This window comes from Octopus bimaculoides, chromosome 10, assembly GCF_046866305.1.
Source record: "Octopus bimaculoides isolate indiv1 chromosome 10, ASM4686630v1, whole genome shotgun sequence".
NCBI lineage: Eukaryota > Metazoa > Mollusca > Cephalopoda > Octopoda > Octopodidae > Octopus > Octopus bimaculoides.
In genome coordinates, this window is record NC_142937.1 from 89,856,779 (window position 1) to 89,874,621 (window position 17,843).

General features: G+C 34.3%; 1 protein-coding gene across 1 annotated transcript in view; it reads left to right on the top strand.

Annotated features, from left to right (window-relative positions):
• LOC128248841 (uncharacterized) overlaps positions 1 to 17,843 on the top strand; it is a 353,886-nt gene that overhangs the window by 267,498 nt on the left and 68,545 nt on the right. Inside the window, exons 149-155 of the mRNA XM_089358260.1 lie at positions 3,498 to 3,731; positions 5,985 to 6,155; positions 6,529 to 6,768; positions 7,955 to 8,188; positions 12,833 to 13,003; positions 15,634 to 15,804; positions 17,479 to 17,718. Coding sequence (XP_089214386.1) covers positions 3,498 to 3,731; positions 5,985 to 6,155; positions 6,529 to 6,768; positions 7,955 to 8,188; positions 12,833 to 13,003; positions 15,634 to 15,804; positions 17,479 to 17,718 — 1,461 coding nt within the window. The remainder of the gene's footprint in view (positions 1 to 3,497; positions 3,732 to 5,984; positions 6,156 to 6,528; positions 6,769 to 7,954; positions 8,189 to 12,832; positions 13,004 to 15,633; positions 15,805 to 17,478; positions 17,719 to 17,843) is intronic.

Here is a 17,843-nt window from a genome sequence, read left to right on the forward strand (position 1 = left end):
TGTGTGTTTCTAAATGACTTATAACACCTCCCATGCTGCAATCGTTCTATTTTCTAGTTTTACTGAAATTTGTGATTCCATTTCTATGTCATAATATAGTCTGTTCCAATAGAACATCCTCTTTTAAGTGGGGTTAGATATTATTTCTTAATATATATATAGAGAGAGAGAGAACTGTTTCTGTAAAGACATTGGCAAGTTTATTCATAACCACAGGCATAAACACATTCCTGAAATAAGCAATTTTAGGAACTGTAAATACTGTTAAAGCATTCTCATACAACATTTGTTCATAAGTAACACTTTTCTGTATGTCTTCAGTTGCTTCTTTTTTGTGTGCGTGTGTAAGAAAAGAAATTCTTGTTATTTTCTTTTAATGCTGAATGCTAGTAGTAGTAGTATTAATAGTAGTAGTAGCAGCAGCAGCAGGAATTTCAAAGTTTGTTATGACGGTGTTAGTTTATATCACCAGCCTCAGTTCTTTACTGGTATTATATTGTAACTACACCAGAAGGATGAAAAGCAGTATTTCCCAATAGAGTTTGAACTTGGATTGTAAAGAGTTTGAACATGAAAAGTAAATGGCTTTTGCACAGTATTTCATTATTTGTTGCTCCCTTCTGATATGCAGACTAACAGGATCAAATAATATTATTTCTCAGACACACACACAAGTATCACAAGCTTTTGAATGTGCATAGTGTTAGAGTTTGTTACTCTTCCAGCATTGTATGTTACAACAGGATGTGCATACACATATCCAGCTTTTATTTGAGACACCTACTTGTAACTGTTTAAATCCATCCACCTCTCTGCTGAGAGAATTCTACATAAAACCATGGTATATAGAGCAAGCTTCACTCCAACTGACGGTTTCCCTGTGAATTTCATGAGGCTTACAGCCAGTAACTTCATGGAAAGTTTCACTCAGCTTATATACTCTTTTAAGTTCATGTACAGGGAAAAGTCCACCTCAGTGTACTGTTTCATTTGGATTCTACCCAGCATAATCTGAAGCTTACTCACCAAATCCTAATCTTTTTCTACCAGAACATTTAATTGCAGTCTTTGTCTTTCTAATCCATAGAAGATGAAAAACACATACACAATGTGTACGTATACAATGAATATGTGTGTGTATAGATCTATATATTGTATATGTGTGTGTATAGATCTATATATTGAATATGTGTGTATAGATCTATATATTGTATGATTGCGTATGCATATATTTATAGCTTTGTATATTTTTTTGTGTATACATGTATATATTGCTTTTGAGACATTCCAATAAGTTAAAACCTTGTTCTTCAACAAAAAATTTCAAATCAAACATACCTACTTCTCAGCCTACATACATGTAAATGTGCATATATACATGCATACTTTCATATGTTTACGTATGTATTAATGTGTGTATTTAAAAAAACTATGTAAAGCCAAATTGATTCACTGTTGCATGAGTGGATCCTTTAGCCAAAAATGAAACCACCAAGTTGGCAGAAAACTCTTGGCACTTTGCTTGCCTAAATGTTATGTACAATTTGTACATAAGGTGTCAGAACCAATCATTGTAAGTCCAATTTCTTAGGTGACTAGTGAACAACCAGCTGGGAAGAAGGGGGTGTGGGCTTGTGCCAAACAACTTTTGATAAACACAATTGAGCTTTCCAAAGTATGAAAACACAGTGGAATCCTTGTGGTTATATGGCTAAATTACAATATAAGTATATATATATTAATAGTGTGTTTTTTTTTATGTTCAGTTATAATAATAACAATTTTACATTAATCTGAAGGGTTACTCTATACATTTGTATAGTACAAAATTATCATTCGTATGCAATAATGTTGTTGACAGTGACTTTGAAGTTTTGGCCAGCTAAGCAGTCTAACAATGCTTTAGAAGGCCAAAACTTCAAAGTTACTGTCAACAACATTCTTATATAAGAATAATATATGTGTTTGTGTATTTGTCTCTTTGTTTACATCCCAGTAACATAGCAATTTGGCAAAATTAACAAATAAAATAAATATGTCCAGATTCCAAATTCTGCCAAGGTCAGCTTTGCCTTTTGTCCTTTTGAGGTTGAGCATTGGGGCTGATGCACTTGACTGGCCCTCTCCTCAAAATTTCAGGTTTTGTGCATATTGTAGAAAGGATTTGTGGCAAGTAAATGAAATCCTCATTATTATTATGATTAAGGCAGTGAGCTGGCAGAATCACTGGCACACTGGGCAAAATGGTTTGCGGCATTTTGTCTGTCTTTACCTTCTAAGTTCAAATTCTGCCACAGTCAACTTCGCCTTTCATCCTTTCAGGATCGATAAAATAAGTACCAGTGAAACTCTAGGGTCAATATAATCGACTATTCTCTTTCCCCAAAATTTCAGGCCTTATGCCTAAAATAGAAAGGATTATTAATATATGTTTGGGTTTTGCTTTGTATTTGTACAAGCTGACTTTATGTCTTGCCCAGACACTTTAAGACACAACAGGTTAGAAGTTCAAGTTGGTGTTATAACTAGAATGCCATATTTTTAGGTTCTGCACAGAGTATTGTTCTAGAGAATGTTTAAGAAAACAAAAGGAAATTATGAGTTTGTTTTAAAATTTGAGGTTACATAGACAGTATTTTATGTAGGATATGGACAGTTCCCATGAGTACTATCTTTTGAATTTCTGCCATTTTGGGGTTTCTTGGTATCTGAGCTGGGTAGCAATCAGCCCCTTTTAATATCATTCATAGGGCACCTATGACAGCAGGTATTGTTTTAGTCTTGAGGTTCCACATTTTGCCAATTTCTATTTCAAGATCTTTGTACTTGCTCAGTTTTTGGTAGGTCTTGATAGATACATTTATGTCGATTGGGACAGTCATATCAATGAGGAGGCTTTCTCCATTATGATATAGATACTACTACTATTATGTTCTGTGTTAAAATATTATATAATTATATAGAAATACCACGTAATCAGAATTTTAAAGAAAATATTCCAAAGCCATCTCATTCATTATTTTTATACAATTTTTTATCAAAGGCACACTCAGTCCACAAGAATATCTTTTTGCATAGTCACGCTTCTAAGAATTCATGTGCATTCTATTTTATCATAAGATGATTTTGGAAGCTCACCTCATAAGTTACATGTAAATTCCTCTTCTGCTGGTGTGCTTTCCTTTAAGATTAAATGGTTTTAACAACACTTGACACATTGGCTAAACATTTGTTGATCAGCACTTAGACAATACTAAATTAATCCATTAGAAAAAGTATATACAAATGATACACAATTTAAATTTTGAAGGAAGACTTCAAATGAGTCTTAAGATGTGCTAAAACTCACATGAATTCCAAGTTGTCATTTTGCAGATCAATTATTTGTTTATAATAAATTGTCCATTTAAAACAAATTATGCACCAAATGCTGTATAATATTTAATGTGATTGGGAGTATAAAATGTATTTCTTGTTTTCTTTCTTTTCTTTTCTAGCTGATGATGATATTTTAAAATTTAAAAGAACTTCAATACCAGGAGAAGATATATTTAAACAGCTGAAAAATGTGACCTTAAAGGAATGTGACCATGCTTGTCATCAAACTCCAGGATGTAACTCTTATGAGTATAAGGAAAAGCGAAAGCTCTGTGATCGAAGTAATGCGACTCACTTGACTCATGATCTTGAACCCAACAAAAAGGGTTGGGATACTTATGTCATTAATCCAGGTTAGTAGAATGTTTCCATTTTATTTGATTTTATTATGCACATGCTTGCATATATGTATGTGTTTGTGTATATTTACATAATCATACATGTGTTTGCGCAATATATATTGATACGTATATATATATATATACATATGTATTCATCTTACATTGAAAGTCAACAAAATAATGGACAAAATAATAGAAACACCTAGCATCATACCATCGTAATTTTGAAATATCTATAAAACCGTCAAAAGCTTGTTTATTTTTATGTTTTTTTATTTATTATTAGTGTTGCTTAATATGTTTTGCTAAAATTGCTGTTTGTTTTCAGATATCAGCAAAAAAATGTAATAGAAATTCATTAAAATGACTGATCTATCAGACTTTCAAAGAGGTCAAATTGTTGGTGCTCATATGGCAGGCACTAGCGTAATGAAAACAGCCGAAATGTTTGGTGTATCAAGAAGTACTATCGAGAAGGAACATTCTAGTAAAGTTGAACATCTGGCCACCACAGTCCCAGATCTGAATATTATTGAACATTTAGGGTGCATTTTAGAAAAACAAGTAAGGAGTCGATATCCTCCACCATCATCACTACAAGAACTGGAGACTATTTTAAGAATGGACAAAAATTCCTTTGGAAACAATTCTAACTTTGTATGATTCCATACCTCATAGAATTCAAGCTGTAATTACTGCCAAAGGTGGTCCTACCTCATATTAAAATAAATTTGTTTGAAATTTTAAGGTGTTTCATTATTTTGTCCAACCCCTGTATATATAGTTTTATATATCTCTATATGTATTTATATATGTACACACATCAACTAATAGTGGAAAAAGGGGAGTTAAGATGCAAATTGTTTTAATATTTCCATTGAGGATACAGCACTTAATGTCCACTTTTCCATGCTAGCATATGTCAGACAGAATTTGTTGAGTTGAATTTTCTATGGTTGGATGCCCATACACATACGAAGGACTTCTTTCAGCTCCCATCGACTAAAATTCACTCACATGCATTGATTGGCTCATGGCTGTAGTAGAAGACACTTACCTAAGGTGCCATGCAGTTAAACTGAACCCAAACTTCTTACCACATGATCATGCCACCTTCTCCTCCTCTTCATCATCATCATCATTTAATACCTGTTTCCCATGCTAACATGGGTTGGATGGTCTGACTGAGAACTGGTCAGCTGGGGAGCTGCATCAGGTTCCAGTTTGATTTGGTATGGTTTCTATGGCTGGATACCAACCACTCCAAGAGTGTAGTGGGCAATTTTTACATGCCACTGGCATGGGTGCCAGTTATTTAAACCAGCATCAGCCATGTCTATGATCTCACTTAGCTTGACAGATCTTCCCAGGCACAGTATATTGCCAAAGGTCTTGGTCACTTTTCACTGCCTCTACGAGGCTCAGTGTTCAAAAGGTGCTTTCTGCATGCCACCAGCATGGGCACCAGTCATATGGCTCTGTCATCAGTCATGACTACAATTTCACTTAACCTGATAGGTCTTCTCAAGCACAGCATATCACCCAATGTTCAAAGAGCGCTTTCTACATGGAGCTACCATGAGCGTTTGAAAGGCAGAAACTTTGAATAAGAACCGACTCAGGTTGATTCAACCTGTCCAGTTTGCACATAAGCACAACATGGATTTTAAACATTCTTCATTCTATTTTGTGTTTCATACAATACTCTGAAGTCTTCAGAAGCAAACTTTGGATTTACTACTCAAACAGGAGTACAAGGGAAATCGTCTGGGTTACACAGTTCACTCTAATTATCTCTTGATTACCACTCATCAATCTAGTGAGCCAAGTTGTGTTATCACAGAATGATCAAAAGAGAATTTGCCTGCACTTCACTGTCACTATGCCTTTGAGTCGTGTGTGTGTGTGTTAGGTATGTATGTATACATGCATTAAGTAGCTATGTATGTCTATGCACATACACGTATTTGTATGTAGATGTACATATACAGGTATATGCACATATAACATATGAGTGTAAATTACTTCAATTTCTTAGATACGATGACTTAGTAACTGAAATTGTAGATATTTCAAGTGCGTGTGTGTGTGTGCACATATGTATATGTGCATATTTGTATTTATATCTATGTGCAAATTCAATTTGATTCACTAAATACCTTTCATTTTTTTCTTCTTTATCTCCTCATTCTCACCCTCTTTATCTCCTCATTTTCACCCTCTTCATAACATACAACTGATGTCAATTTCTCTTTTCAATTTCAGCTCATGCAAATATTAACTGTGGGCCTCCCAAAGATATTGTTGGTACATCAAAGTCCTACAAAACCACAGCCTATAAATCTGAAGTACTCTATACTTGCTCAAATGGAATACAACTAAAGTCAATATGTCAAAAGGACAGCAAATGGACTCCAGTAGCATCTTCTTGTAAAGGTAACATAAATTTTTGTATATCCTCACTGCAGGATCTGTGGCCTTGTGTTTAAGTTAGGAACCATTATCATTAATATTGGAGACTTCAACAATAATTATGATTAATCTTGATAATAAGGGTAATGTATTGACAGAATCATTCAACCGACAGACAAAATATGTTGTGGCATTTGTTTTAGCAATTTTAGTTTTGAGTCCAAATCTTGTTGATTCTAACTTTGCCCTTCCTATGCCAATAAAATAAGCTATCAGTCAAGCATAGAGGCTAATTTAATTGGCCAGTTCTTACCTAAAAATTTGGCTTACTTTTTATGTTAGGAATTGCTGCTGTTGCTGTTGTATTTCATTGACCTAAATGTTACTTTACCTTTAGATCCTCTGGTCCAGTTTGTGAAAATAAAAGATTCAGCTCTGGATGTACCTGGGAAAACCTTGTTGGATAAGAAAGATGTAACAGCAGATGAATGTGCAGAAAAATGTTTGTCTGGCAAAAGTTGTTTATCATTTGAAATAAATAAAGAAAATGGAAAATGTTACTTATCAAAGAAATCTGCAGCTACCGCCAAGAAATTAAAGGCAGACAAAGACAAAGATTACTACCAACGATTAAAGTGTAATTATTCTTTGTATTTTATTATTGGAATTCTCTTTTCCATTATTTCTGAAATTTGTGATTCCATTTGTACTTTCAAACCATATAGACCCCAATTTCTATAAAGACATTGACAGGTTTACCTATGAGGCCAGATATACACACATTCTAGAAATAAGCAATATTAGAAAATATAAATACTGTTAAGACATTCTCACACAACTTTTATTTACCTTGAACAATTTGATGCATATTTTTAATTGTTTTTATATGTAAGAAAGGAAATTCTTGTTGTTTTTCTTCAACCTCAGTAGTAGTAGTATTAGTAGTAGTGGTGGTGGTGGTGGCATTAGCAATAACAGTAACTTTTTCTTCATTTCTCCATGTTAGCATCACTTAGTACTGTTACAACACAATGTCTCTGCTCTAGTTCTTGTAATGCTGAAGGGTTGTATCTGATTTATTTAGAAATTCTTCTTCCTAAGTTATTTAAATATATATATACACATATAGATTGAAATAGGCAAAGTTAAGGGAAGAGAGAAATACATGTAATATACATATTCACACATATACATACATATGCAGATATATGTGCATACACACATTTGTCCACACCTACAATAACACACCCAAACCCATATAAACAACTATATATTTACACACACACACATAAACATATGCATGTGCACGAGTGTGGTTACATATACATATACACACAAACACACTCATGACCTTGCACATATATATATTCACGGGACTATCTACTGAGGGTGACAGACCAAGGGTGATATGGTGATGGAACAGTGATATTGATAGGGCCATAAAAGAGAAGAGGTGCACCTGGCAAGAATGAAAAAGTGGGGGCAGCGAAGCATCTTATCAGAAAGCTAAAAGGGAAGACACACACATAAACATATACATATATACACAACAGGCTTCTTTCAGTTTCTGTCTACCAAATCCACTCACAAGGCTTTGGTCAGCCTGAGGCTAAAGTAGATGACATTTGCCCAAGGTGCCATGCAGAGGGACTGAACCCGGAATCATGTGGTTGGAAAGTAAGCTTCTTACCACACAGCCTATGCAATCATGCATCACATGCTTTTCAATATTTAATACATGTGTGTGATGCATGTGATGTGTGTTTGTGATTGGTCAATAAATGACTAGGAAATATATCTCTTGTGTTTTTCTTCCTTTCCAGTTGATGACAAGCCTCTTGTGATGAAAAAAGTTAGCGTACCAAGAAATGCTACTGTAGAAGAGCTTGAGGATGTGAACTTAAAGGAGTGTAGTGAAGCTTGCAATCAATATCTAAGATGTAACTCTTATCAGTACAATGAGCATGATAAGATATGTGATCTGAGTAATGTGACTCAGTTGAGTGATGAACTTAAACCCAACAATGGAAGCTGGGACATATACATAGTTAACCCAGGTTAGTAGAATGTTTCCACCTCATTTATTGTGTGCATGTCTGTGTATTCATAAATAAATACATGTGTATATTCAGAAAACATGTTAAAAGATGATGAAGGTGATGATATATATATATATATATATATATATATATATATATATATATATATATATATATATATATATATATATATATATATATATATATATATATATATACATACATACATATATATATATATATATATATATATATATATATATATATATATATATATATATATATATATATATATATATATATACATATATATCATCATCATCATCATCATTAACCCAGGTCAGTAGAGTATTTCCACATTATTTATTTTGTACATATCTGTGTGTATTTGTGATACACACACACACACACACACACACACACACACATACACACACACTCATATATACAACTCTTCTACTTGTTTCGATCATTTGACTACAGCCATGAATTGGCCTGCATCATGGACTGCATGTTGTAGTTTTGAAGTAATCTTCATCACTGATGTGAGTGTGTGCATGTTTGCATATGCATCTGTGTGTGTGTGTGTGTGTGTGTGTGTGTGTGTGTGTGTGTGTGTGTGTGTGTGTGTGTGTGTGTGTGTGCATACAAATGATTGAGTTTTCTTTAGTCAATAACTTTTACTGCAAATTTGTTACTATCTCCTCATTCTCCTTTTTCCTCCTGTCATAAACTCAAAATTGATATGAATTTCTCTCATCACTTCCAGTTGTCACAAAACTTGACTGTGGACCACCAAAAGATGTTGTTGGTGCTACTAAATCCTACAATACTACTACCTACAAATCTGAAGTGATCTATACTTGCCAAGATGGAGAAGAATTAAAGGCAACATGTAAAGAAAACAAGAAATGGACTCCAGAAGTGTCTTGTAAAGGTAATGTAAATAGGTTCTCTCTTTTTGACTCTGTTTTTGTAATTTTGTTTTAGTTTTGTGTTCAAAGTTTATGTCAGAGGACGTCTGATTGTGTCCATGAAATTTCCATTGTTTGTGACTGGTAGAAGGGTCAAAGGTAGTTATCTTCAGACCAAAGACCTTCCTAAATGCTTGCAACACAGTGGGCTTCATTAAACATATCAAAATGCCAGGTAACAATATTAATTTGGTTGATGGATTAAGTTTGCCAAACAAGAGCAGTATATGAGGAAGTGTGTTCTCTCCAGCAGGTTTCTGCATAGTTCCCTTCCACCAAATTTCATTCAGAAGCTTTACTCATGAAACAGATTTTTAACCATGCATCCACGAGTCCAGACAATACCACATTCTTGTTAAGTAAACTTGTTACCCCCACAGCTCTACCTCAGCTTTCTTCCCCATACTTTTTTTCATCCTCTGATACTCTGTACAGTACAATTCACTGATTTTTTCTTTACTAGAATTCAGCAATCATCCAAAACTTCTGATACTCTAATGGTCATACATTTCACCATCCTAAATCATAATGAGACAAATAATAATAGTAGTTTCTGATGGAAAAAGAGGCAATACTTTTCTATAGAAAGATGTCAAATTTACTTCAAAAGTCTGAATATTCCTGAGAATATTAGTGATCTTTCCCCTCAACTAATCTTCTATAGATTACAAGCACGTAATGCCCATTAATTACATTGCCCAAATCAAGTTTGATCTGGTATACTTAGGATTACATTAGGTAATCTGATCTTCCCATTTTTAAAATTGTGGCATGTGATTGAGAGAGATTTTGTTAATATATCTGACATGTTGGGCATCTGCATAGCAGGCTTCCACAGTGGCTGGCCCACAGTAAAAGTTGAACTTAATATTGTAAGCTAACAGATTAGACACAGTTGATCCTTTGGTATTATTATATTATGTCTGACTCAATACAATCACCTGGCCCTTCAGATGCTTACAGTGTTGGTGATGGACAATATTTGGTCTAATTTTGATATATTTATTACATTAATAAACAAGTACATTAATACACAGTTGCTCTTGCTGGACGAGGACTGCAGGTTATCATAGAATTCATGACATAGCTGTTTCTTTCATAACTAGCTTATAAGAAAATATAAATATCACCACAGTGTAATCAATTATGTATTCATTATTTAAGAATATGACCAAACATAATTAGAAATGCCATGAGTTCATGTGAAATTCATGTCTTTCTGAAGCTCACTAATTCTCTACATAAAGTAAACTGACTTAAACTGAGAATCAGACCCAGATCATTGACTCACACCATTCAATCCATATTTGTAGTAGGAGAAATTACTCAGGGTCACTTTCTGCATCAAAAACAAATAGGAAAATGGCTACTTATTGAACCAAGTTGTGATGACTAATTAAAATTACACCCTCAACAGCTAGTAAAATCATTATGCTAACCACTTGTTCTGGTCGTTAAAGATAATTTTCTTTTTTCATCTCACTAAAAGGGTAATTTTGACAAAATAAAATGTTCTAGCTTGTTACATGGGCTATAGTCTTTCCCCTGACTAGTCATATTTAGCTGCATCCTTTGACATTCTGGGTTCGAACACCATCTAAATGCACTTTTCCTTTCATACTTCTGTGGTTGATAAAACAAGCGTTAGTTAAGTACAGAGTTTTACTCATTTTAATGTACTTTCATAGCAGAATGTGTTATGAATATTGGTAACATCAACAATAATTATAAATATTTGCATTGGTGATGGATTCAGAGCATCAGACGAAATGTATTGTATTTGTTCTGGCTCTTTGGCATTTGAGTTCAACTTTGCTTTTCCAGAGCCAATAAAATAAAATACCAGACAAGTGTAGCAGCTAGTTTAATCAATCTGCTCCTACCTCAGATTTTTGTCCATTTTGCTGTATTAGAAATTATTGATTTTGTTTTTGTTGTTTATATTTTCTCAATCTTATTTTAATTCTAGTTACTAAGATCAATTTTGTGAAAGTAAAAGGTGCAATTCTGAATGTACCTGGGAAAATTTTGTGGAATAAGAAAAATGTAACAGCAGAAGACTGTGCAGAAAAATGTTTGTCTGACAAAACTTGTTTATCATTTGAAATAACGAAGAGAAGTGGAAAATGTTATTTATCAAAGGAGACTGCAGCTTCCATCATGAGATTGGAAACAACCAAAGACAGAGATTACTACCAACAAATAAAACGTAATTATTTTTTGTGTTTCTCTTTTCTTTTGAAATTTGTGATTCCATTTGTACTTCATAGTTTATAGAAAACCATTTTTATTTATGTGCCACTGTCAGGTTTGGTCCCTTCTTCAGAGACTGAATCACTACAATGTACATTGGTATCTATTGAGTAAAAGGCAGACTATATGACGCGTGTGTACAAACAGCCATGCTATATGGCAGTGAAACATGGGCCGTGACTGCTGAGGACATGTATAAGCTCGCAAGGAATAAAGCCAGTATGCTCCGATGGATGTGTAATGTCAGTGTGCATACTCAACAGAGTGTTGGTACCTTGAGAGAAAAGTTGGACCTAAGAACCATCAATTGTGGTGTGTAAGAGAGACAATTACCATGAGATATCCTTCTCAGAATTAATGTAAATTCTAGTACATCATGAGACACACATGGAACCTTGCCTCACTGTTTTAGGTTGTAGATAATACATTTGTACACCCCTCTTCTGATGGTGTGCTTTTGTTTAAAATTAAATTACCAAAAGGATACTTCACATGCTGGTTGACCATCTTTTGAACTATGTTCAGATTCTACAAAAAAGCACACCATTAGATAGGAAGGCACAAATGGATTACATGCAACTTATTGAAAGAAGGTTTCAAATGAGCCTGAAGATGTTCTACATTCACATGAATTCTGACTAAATTGTCATTTTGTGGATCAATTATTTGTTTATAATGCAGGTATGTGCAACCCATACCTGCATGGATAATGATGACCATTTAAAACAAACTGAAAGATGAATTCTATATAATATTTAATATGCATGTGTGAATATAAAATGTCTTTCTTGTTTTCTTTCATTTCTTCTTTATCTAGCCGATGATGATGTTTTTACATTTAAAAGAACTGCCATACCAGGGCATGATTCACCTGATCGGATTAAAGAAATCAGTTTAGAGGAATGTGACCATGCTTGCCTTCAAATTCCAGGATGTAAATCTTATGAGTATCATGAAAAAAATAAATCTTGTATTCCATCTAATGAGACTCACCTGACTTATGACCTTAAACCCAACAAAGATGGATGGGATATACATATCATGAACCCAGGTCAGTGGAGTGTAATTCATTTAATTTCTGCATGCATATATGTGCCAGATTGTGCATATCTACTTATACACACATTTGATGTATATATGTTTCTAATACACACATGCACATGAGCTTCAATGCTCTATATCAAAGGCTCATAGTGAAGTGCTACCAACACAAACTGCCAATTGCTTGCCATTTTTCAATTTATAACAATGAGTGAGTCCACCTTTAGTCACTTGGGCGTTGGTAGGAATTCTTCCACAACACATGTGTGTGAGCAAATTTCTTCAGTTTGATACTCACAATATGTTTTATTGTAACAGTTTCTTAATCTCCTCATTCTCACCCTCCTCCTAACATGCACACACCATTGATGTCAATTTTTGTTTTCAATTCCAGCTTACAACAAAATAAACTGTGGACCACCAAGAGACATTGCTGGTGCATCAAAGTCCTACAATACCACCAAATATAGATCTGAAGTGATTTACACATGTCCACGAGAAGAAAAGCTAGTATCAAAATGTGAAAAAGACAAAAAATGGACTGTAGTAGATTCTGGTTGTGAAGGTAAAGCAAATAGATTTTCTCTTGTTGATTCTGTCTGTGTAATTTTGATTTATCTTTGTGCTAAATGTCTTTTGTCAGAATAGGAGTGGCTAAGTCTATGGCAATTTCCACTGTGATTGTGGATGGTGGGAGGGAGAAATGAAGCTATACCTCAGATCAGAGAATATCATTCCTTAACCTACAGGTTTATGCAGATTTATCCCATTATGTCTTCCAAATTTTGCCATGATGATACAATTTTGCTGATACAGGAATACTTCTATTTTACCTATCAAAAAAACCTATGACCTGAAATCACTGTTTACACTACTGATTGGATGTCCTCAATAAATGTCATTCTTTAACCAACAGGTTTACACAGATTTATCCCATTTTAAGTCCTGCAAATTTTGCTGCTTTCACCCCATTTCAATGAATTCACACAAGGACAATATATTTCTCAACACCCTCACTTTCATTTACAAGTGGATAAGACCTGTCAGCCTTATCCACCTTGAACTTATTTTCCTTTGGCTTCACGGATGTAATATCATCAGGGCTAGTTCTATGATATAATGCGCATATTATACTCTTTAAAGTGGTTGGTAAATGAATAGTGAGATTATAATATTCAGAAAACCATTTATTTTTGTCTTATCAACAATATGATGACCTGTGTAGTGCTGGTACTATGATGAATTACTCATTATACAAACTGGCAGTGGATGGTGTTGGCAATGGCATTCAACCAAGAAACCATGGCAAATAAAACATACGAGTGAGAAGTGAACCTGAAATCTAATAATAATTTAAAGGACAGTACCTCCAAATACAAACTCAGTCACTTACTAGAAAGTGTCCAGTCCAAGCCAACAGCTTGAAAATTAGACATGATATAATAATAATGAAGATATATATACACACACATATATATATATATATATATATATATATATATATATATATATATATATATATCTGTATTATATCATCTCATCATGGTAACACTTCATTGCATTTTATTACAGAGAACAAATGTCTGAAGCCAGACACAAGGCAAGGTCACTTATAAGTATTTAACCCTTTTATGTTTAAACCAGCCATATCTGACCAAAATAACTTGTTTGAAGTTAAAACTGGTCAGAATGGTCTTTCACAGCTACCTTACAGTGTCATTTCAAAAATAAACATTTGCATCATGGAAATCTGAAATCCATGAAATAATGCATGATTAATTTAAAATGGTGTAAATTACATGAGTTTCACGTTTGACAGAATAATCTGAATGCTAAATGGTTAATGAAGCGAATAGAAAGAAAGCAAACATGTTGTGAAGAGGAAATGTACAAAGGAAGAGGTACAAAGTGGTGGAGAGGAAGAAAAAGAAACAAAAGGGAAAAGACTGAACAAGGTAGTAATAAAGAAGATAGAAAGTAAAGGTATACTAGTAAATAAATAAACACATAAATCTTTATCTTTTACTTGTTTCAGTCATGAGACAACAGCCATGCTGGGGCACCTCCTTGAAGAATTTTAGTTGATGGAATAGACCCCAGTAATTGTGTTTTTTTAAACCCTGTTACTCATTCTATTGGTCACTAAAATGTACCCTATTTTATATTGAGAATATGTTGTCAATTGACTTTTTATACATGCTAGGCCACTTCGCTACCTATTATATATATATATACATATATATATATATATGTATGTATGTATGTACATATTTAGAAAGGTAAGAAGGCAGGTGTGTGAGTAGGTGAGTAAAAAAGAAAGAAGATAGGTAGGTTGTTTGGCAAACTGCTTGGCTTTTGTTTGGTTGTGATTTGTAGGTGGGGAGCACCACACATAAAGCAGCTCCAGAACTCAGTGAGGTGGACAGGTTGTCTCAAGAACTTCATATACTCAGACACACCCATTCTTTGTCACTCCTTTGTGCGGTTCAACGGCTAGAGATCAACTCTGACATCTTTCTAATTCTTCTTCTTTCATAAGTTCCCTCCACTTTAAGTGATTGGTACTTCTTTATATAGCTATCTTCATCCAGACATATCACATGACCAAACCATCAGTATTCCTTTTATGCCTAATTTTTCTGTCAACACAATTACACATTCTAGTGCATGCACACTGATATTGCACATTCTTTGGCACACGCATTCATCTCTAGTCCCTGCAGATCCTCTCCATTCCCCGTCTACATCTCACTGCCTTATATTATAGCTTTTCATACACAAGCACATACAATCTGCCTTTCACTCAAAGCGAGAGATCTTTTATTGCTAACAAGGGTAAAGGCTCTCTGGACTTTCTCCATCTCATTTTTAATCAAGCAATTATACATTCAAAATATCTTCCTCCACTGCTAATTCGGTCATCCATGTAACAGACGCTGCCTACAACTTCATGGGGGCTTCCTGGAAAATCCAATTCCCATGTGTCCTTAACGTTTATTATTCTTGTACATTTGCTACATACAAAGACTACTTTCTCTGTTAACCTTACAGTAATTCCATTGCACCTCTCATATGTCCTTATGTTACACTGAGTACATCATATGGAATTCCTACCAACACTTTTCCTACTTATTTAGTAAGGCACACACATAATATACATTCACCATTGATATCAGTTTCTGTTTTCAATTTCAGTTTATGCAAACATTGACTGTGGAAATCCAAAAGACATTGCTGGTGCAGCAATGTCCTATGACACCACTACCTATAAATCTGAAGTGACCTATACTTGCCCAGAGGGAGAAAAACTAAAGTCAACATGTGAAAAGGACAACAAATGGACTCTAATTGTGGAAACTTGTAATGGTAACATAAGCAGCTTCTTTCTTGTTCTCATTGTCTATGCAATTTTGTTTTAGTTTTGTGTTAAATGTGTTTGTCATAGGAAGACTGACTGAATACATTGCAAGTTCCTCAGTGGTTGTGGTTGTTGGTGGGGGAGAACTAGTTATCCTCAGACCAGAGATCTCACAAATGCTTACAACAATGTGGACATAGTCAATTTCACTCAAGGCCAGGTAATGGTATTAAACTGGATGATGGATTAAGTCCACCAACCAAGAGCTGGAACTATGGATAGTTTTTTCTCTCTTACTCTCTTCCACATTGTTCACATCCACCAAATTTCTTCTTCAAGTCTTAGCTGTGAAGTGAATTTTTAACCATGCAGAAATAACTCTACCTTATACCTTATGTTTGACAAGTAAACTTATTACTTCCATAGCTATACTACAGCACATCTTGAATGTCCTGCAAACCCTGATGGAACAAAATCCCATCATAACCATTGAGGAACTAGCAAAGAAGCTTGGATTTGGTCATTCAACCATTCATCGACACCTGCGTGCCATCAGAAAAGTCAGCAAATTGGGTCAATGGGTTCCTCACAAACTTTGCGAGTCTAATCGCAAACAGAGAGTGAATGTGTGCTCTTCTTTGCTGTCACATCTCATGAAAGAACGTCTTTTGGGCTGAATAGTGTCTGTTGACAAGAAATGTGTTCTCTATAAAAATGTCAGGGGCTGAAGACAGTGGGTAAGGAAAGGAGAAACACCGGCACCCCAAGCTAAAGAAGGTCTTCGCCCACATAAGGTGTTGTTATCTGTTTGGTGGGATATGAAAGGTATAGTCCACTTTGAGCTTTTAAATCCAAACCAAATGATAACAAAGGACATCTACTACAAGCAGCTTGAGCAACTTTAATCAGTGCTAGAAGAAAAACAACCCTTTGTTTCAAGATGAAATGCTTTCTTCTATTAGGATAATGCTTGGCCACATACAGGAAAGGTGACATTCCAAAGGCTGGAGCATTTTGAATGGGAACTGATGCCCCACCCACCCATATTCACCAGACATTGTCCGATTTCATTATCATATATTCCACAGTTTTCAAAATGATTTGGATGGAAAAAATATGAATTTTGTAGACAAGGTTAGAGCAGTATTGGAGGAGTATTTTTTGTCACAGACAAGTGAATTCTGGAAGAGGGGCCTTGTAAGTCTACCAGATAGATATAAGAGCATTGTAGAAAATGAAGGAGAGTATATTTTAGATTAAAAAAGAACTTTGTTGATCTTAAATTATGAAAATAAAAGAAGTAACAAAAAACCACATTATTTATGGGATGACCCAATATCTACTGCTCAAGGTGTAGACTTGTGTTTGAGTTGGGAAACATTATCATTAATATTGTTCCTTATTACTATTCTTGTTGTTAAGAGTGATACATTGATAGAATCATTTGAGCATCAGACAAACTCTGCTGTAGCAATTTTCTGGTTTTTTAGCTTCAGAATTCAAATGCTGCTGATGTTAACTTTACTCTTCCAGGGCCAATGAAATATGATACTGATCAAATGTAGAAGGAAATTTCATTCATCAATTCCTACGTCAGTTTTGTCTTAATTTCTATGATGGAATATCATTTATTTTGTTGTAGGTGTTATTGTTTATTGGTTTCAATTTTGTTTTAATTCTAGATCCTCAGATCCATTTTGTGAAAGTAAAAGGTGCAGCTCTTGATGTAGCTGGCAAAATATTTTGGAATAAGGAAAATGTAACAGCAAAAGCCTGTGCAGAAAAGTGTTTGTCTGTCCCAAATTGTTTATCATTTGAATTAAGTAACGAAAATGGGCAATGTTTCTTATTAAGGCAAGCTGCAAGTTCCTCCGAGAAAATAAAAACAGTCTCAAGCAAAGATTACTACCAACGAGTAAAACGTAATTATTCTTAGTATTTTATTATTGAAATTATCCTCTCCTCATCTTCTGAAATTTGTGATTGCATTTGAATTTCTTGGAATAATTATGGACAACTATTTCTGTAAAGACATTGATAGGTTCAT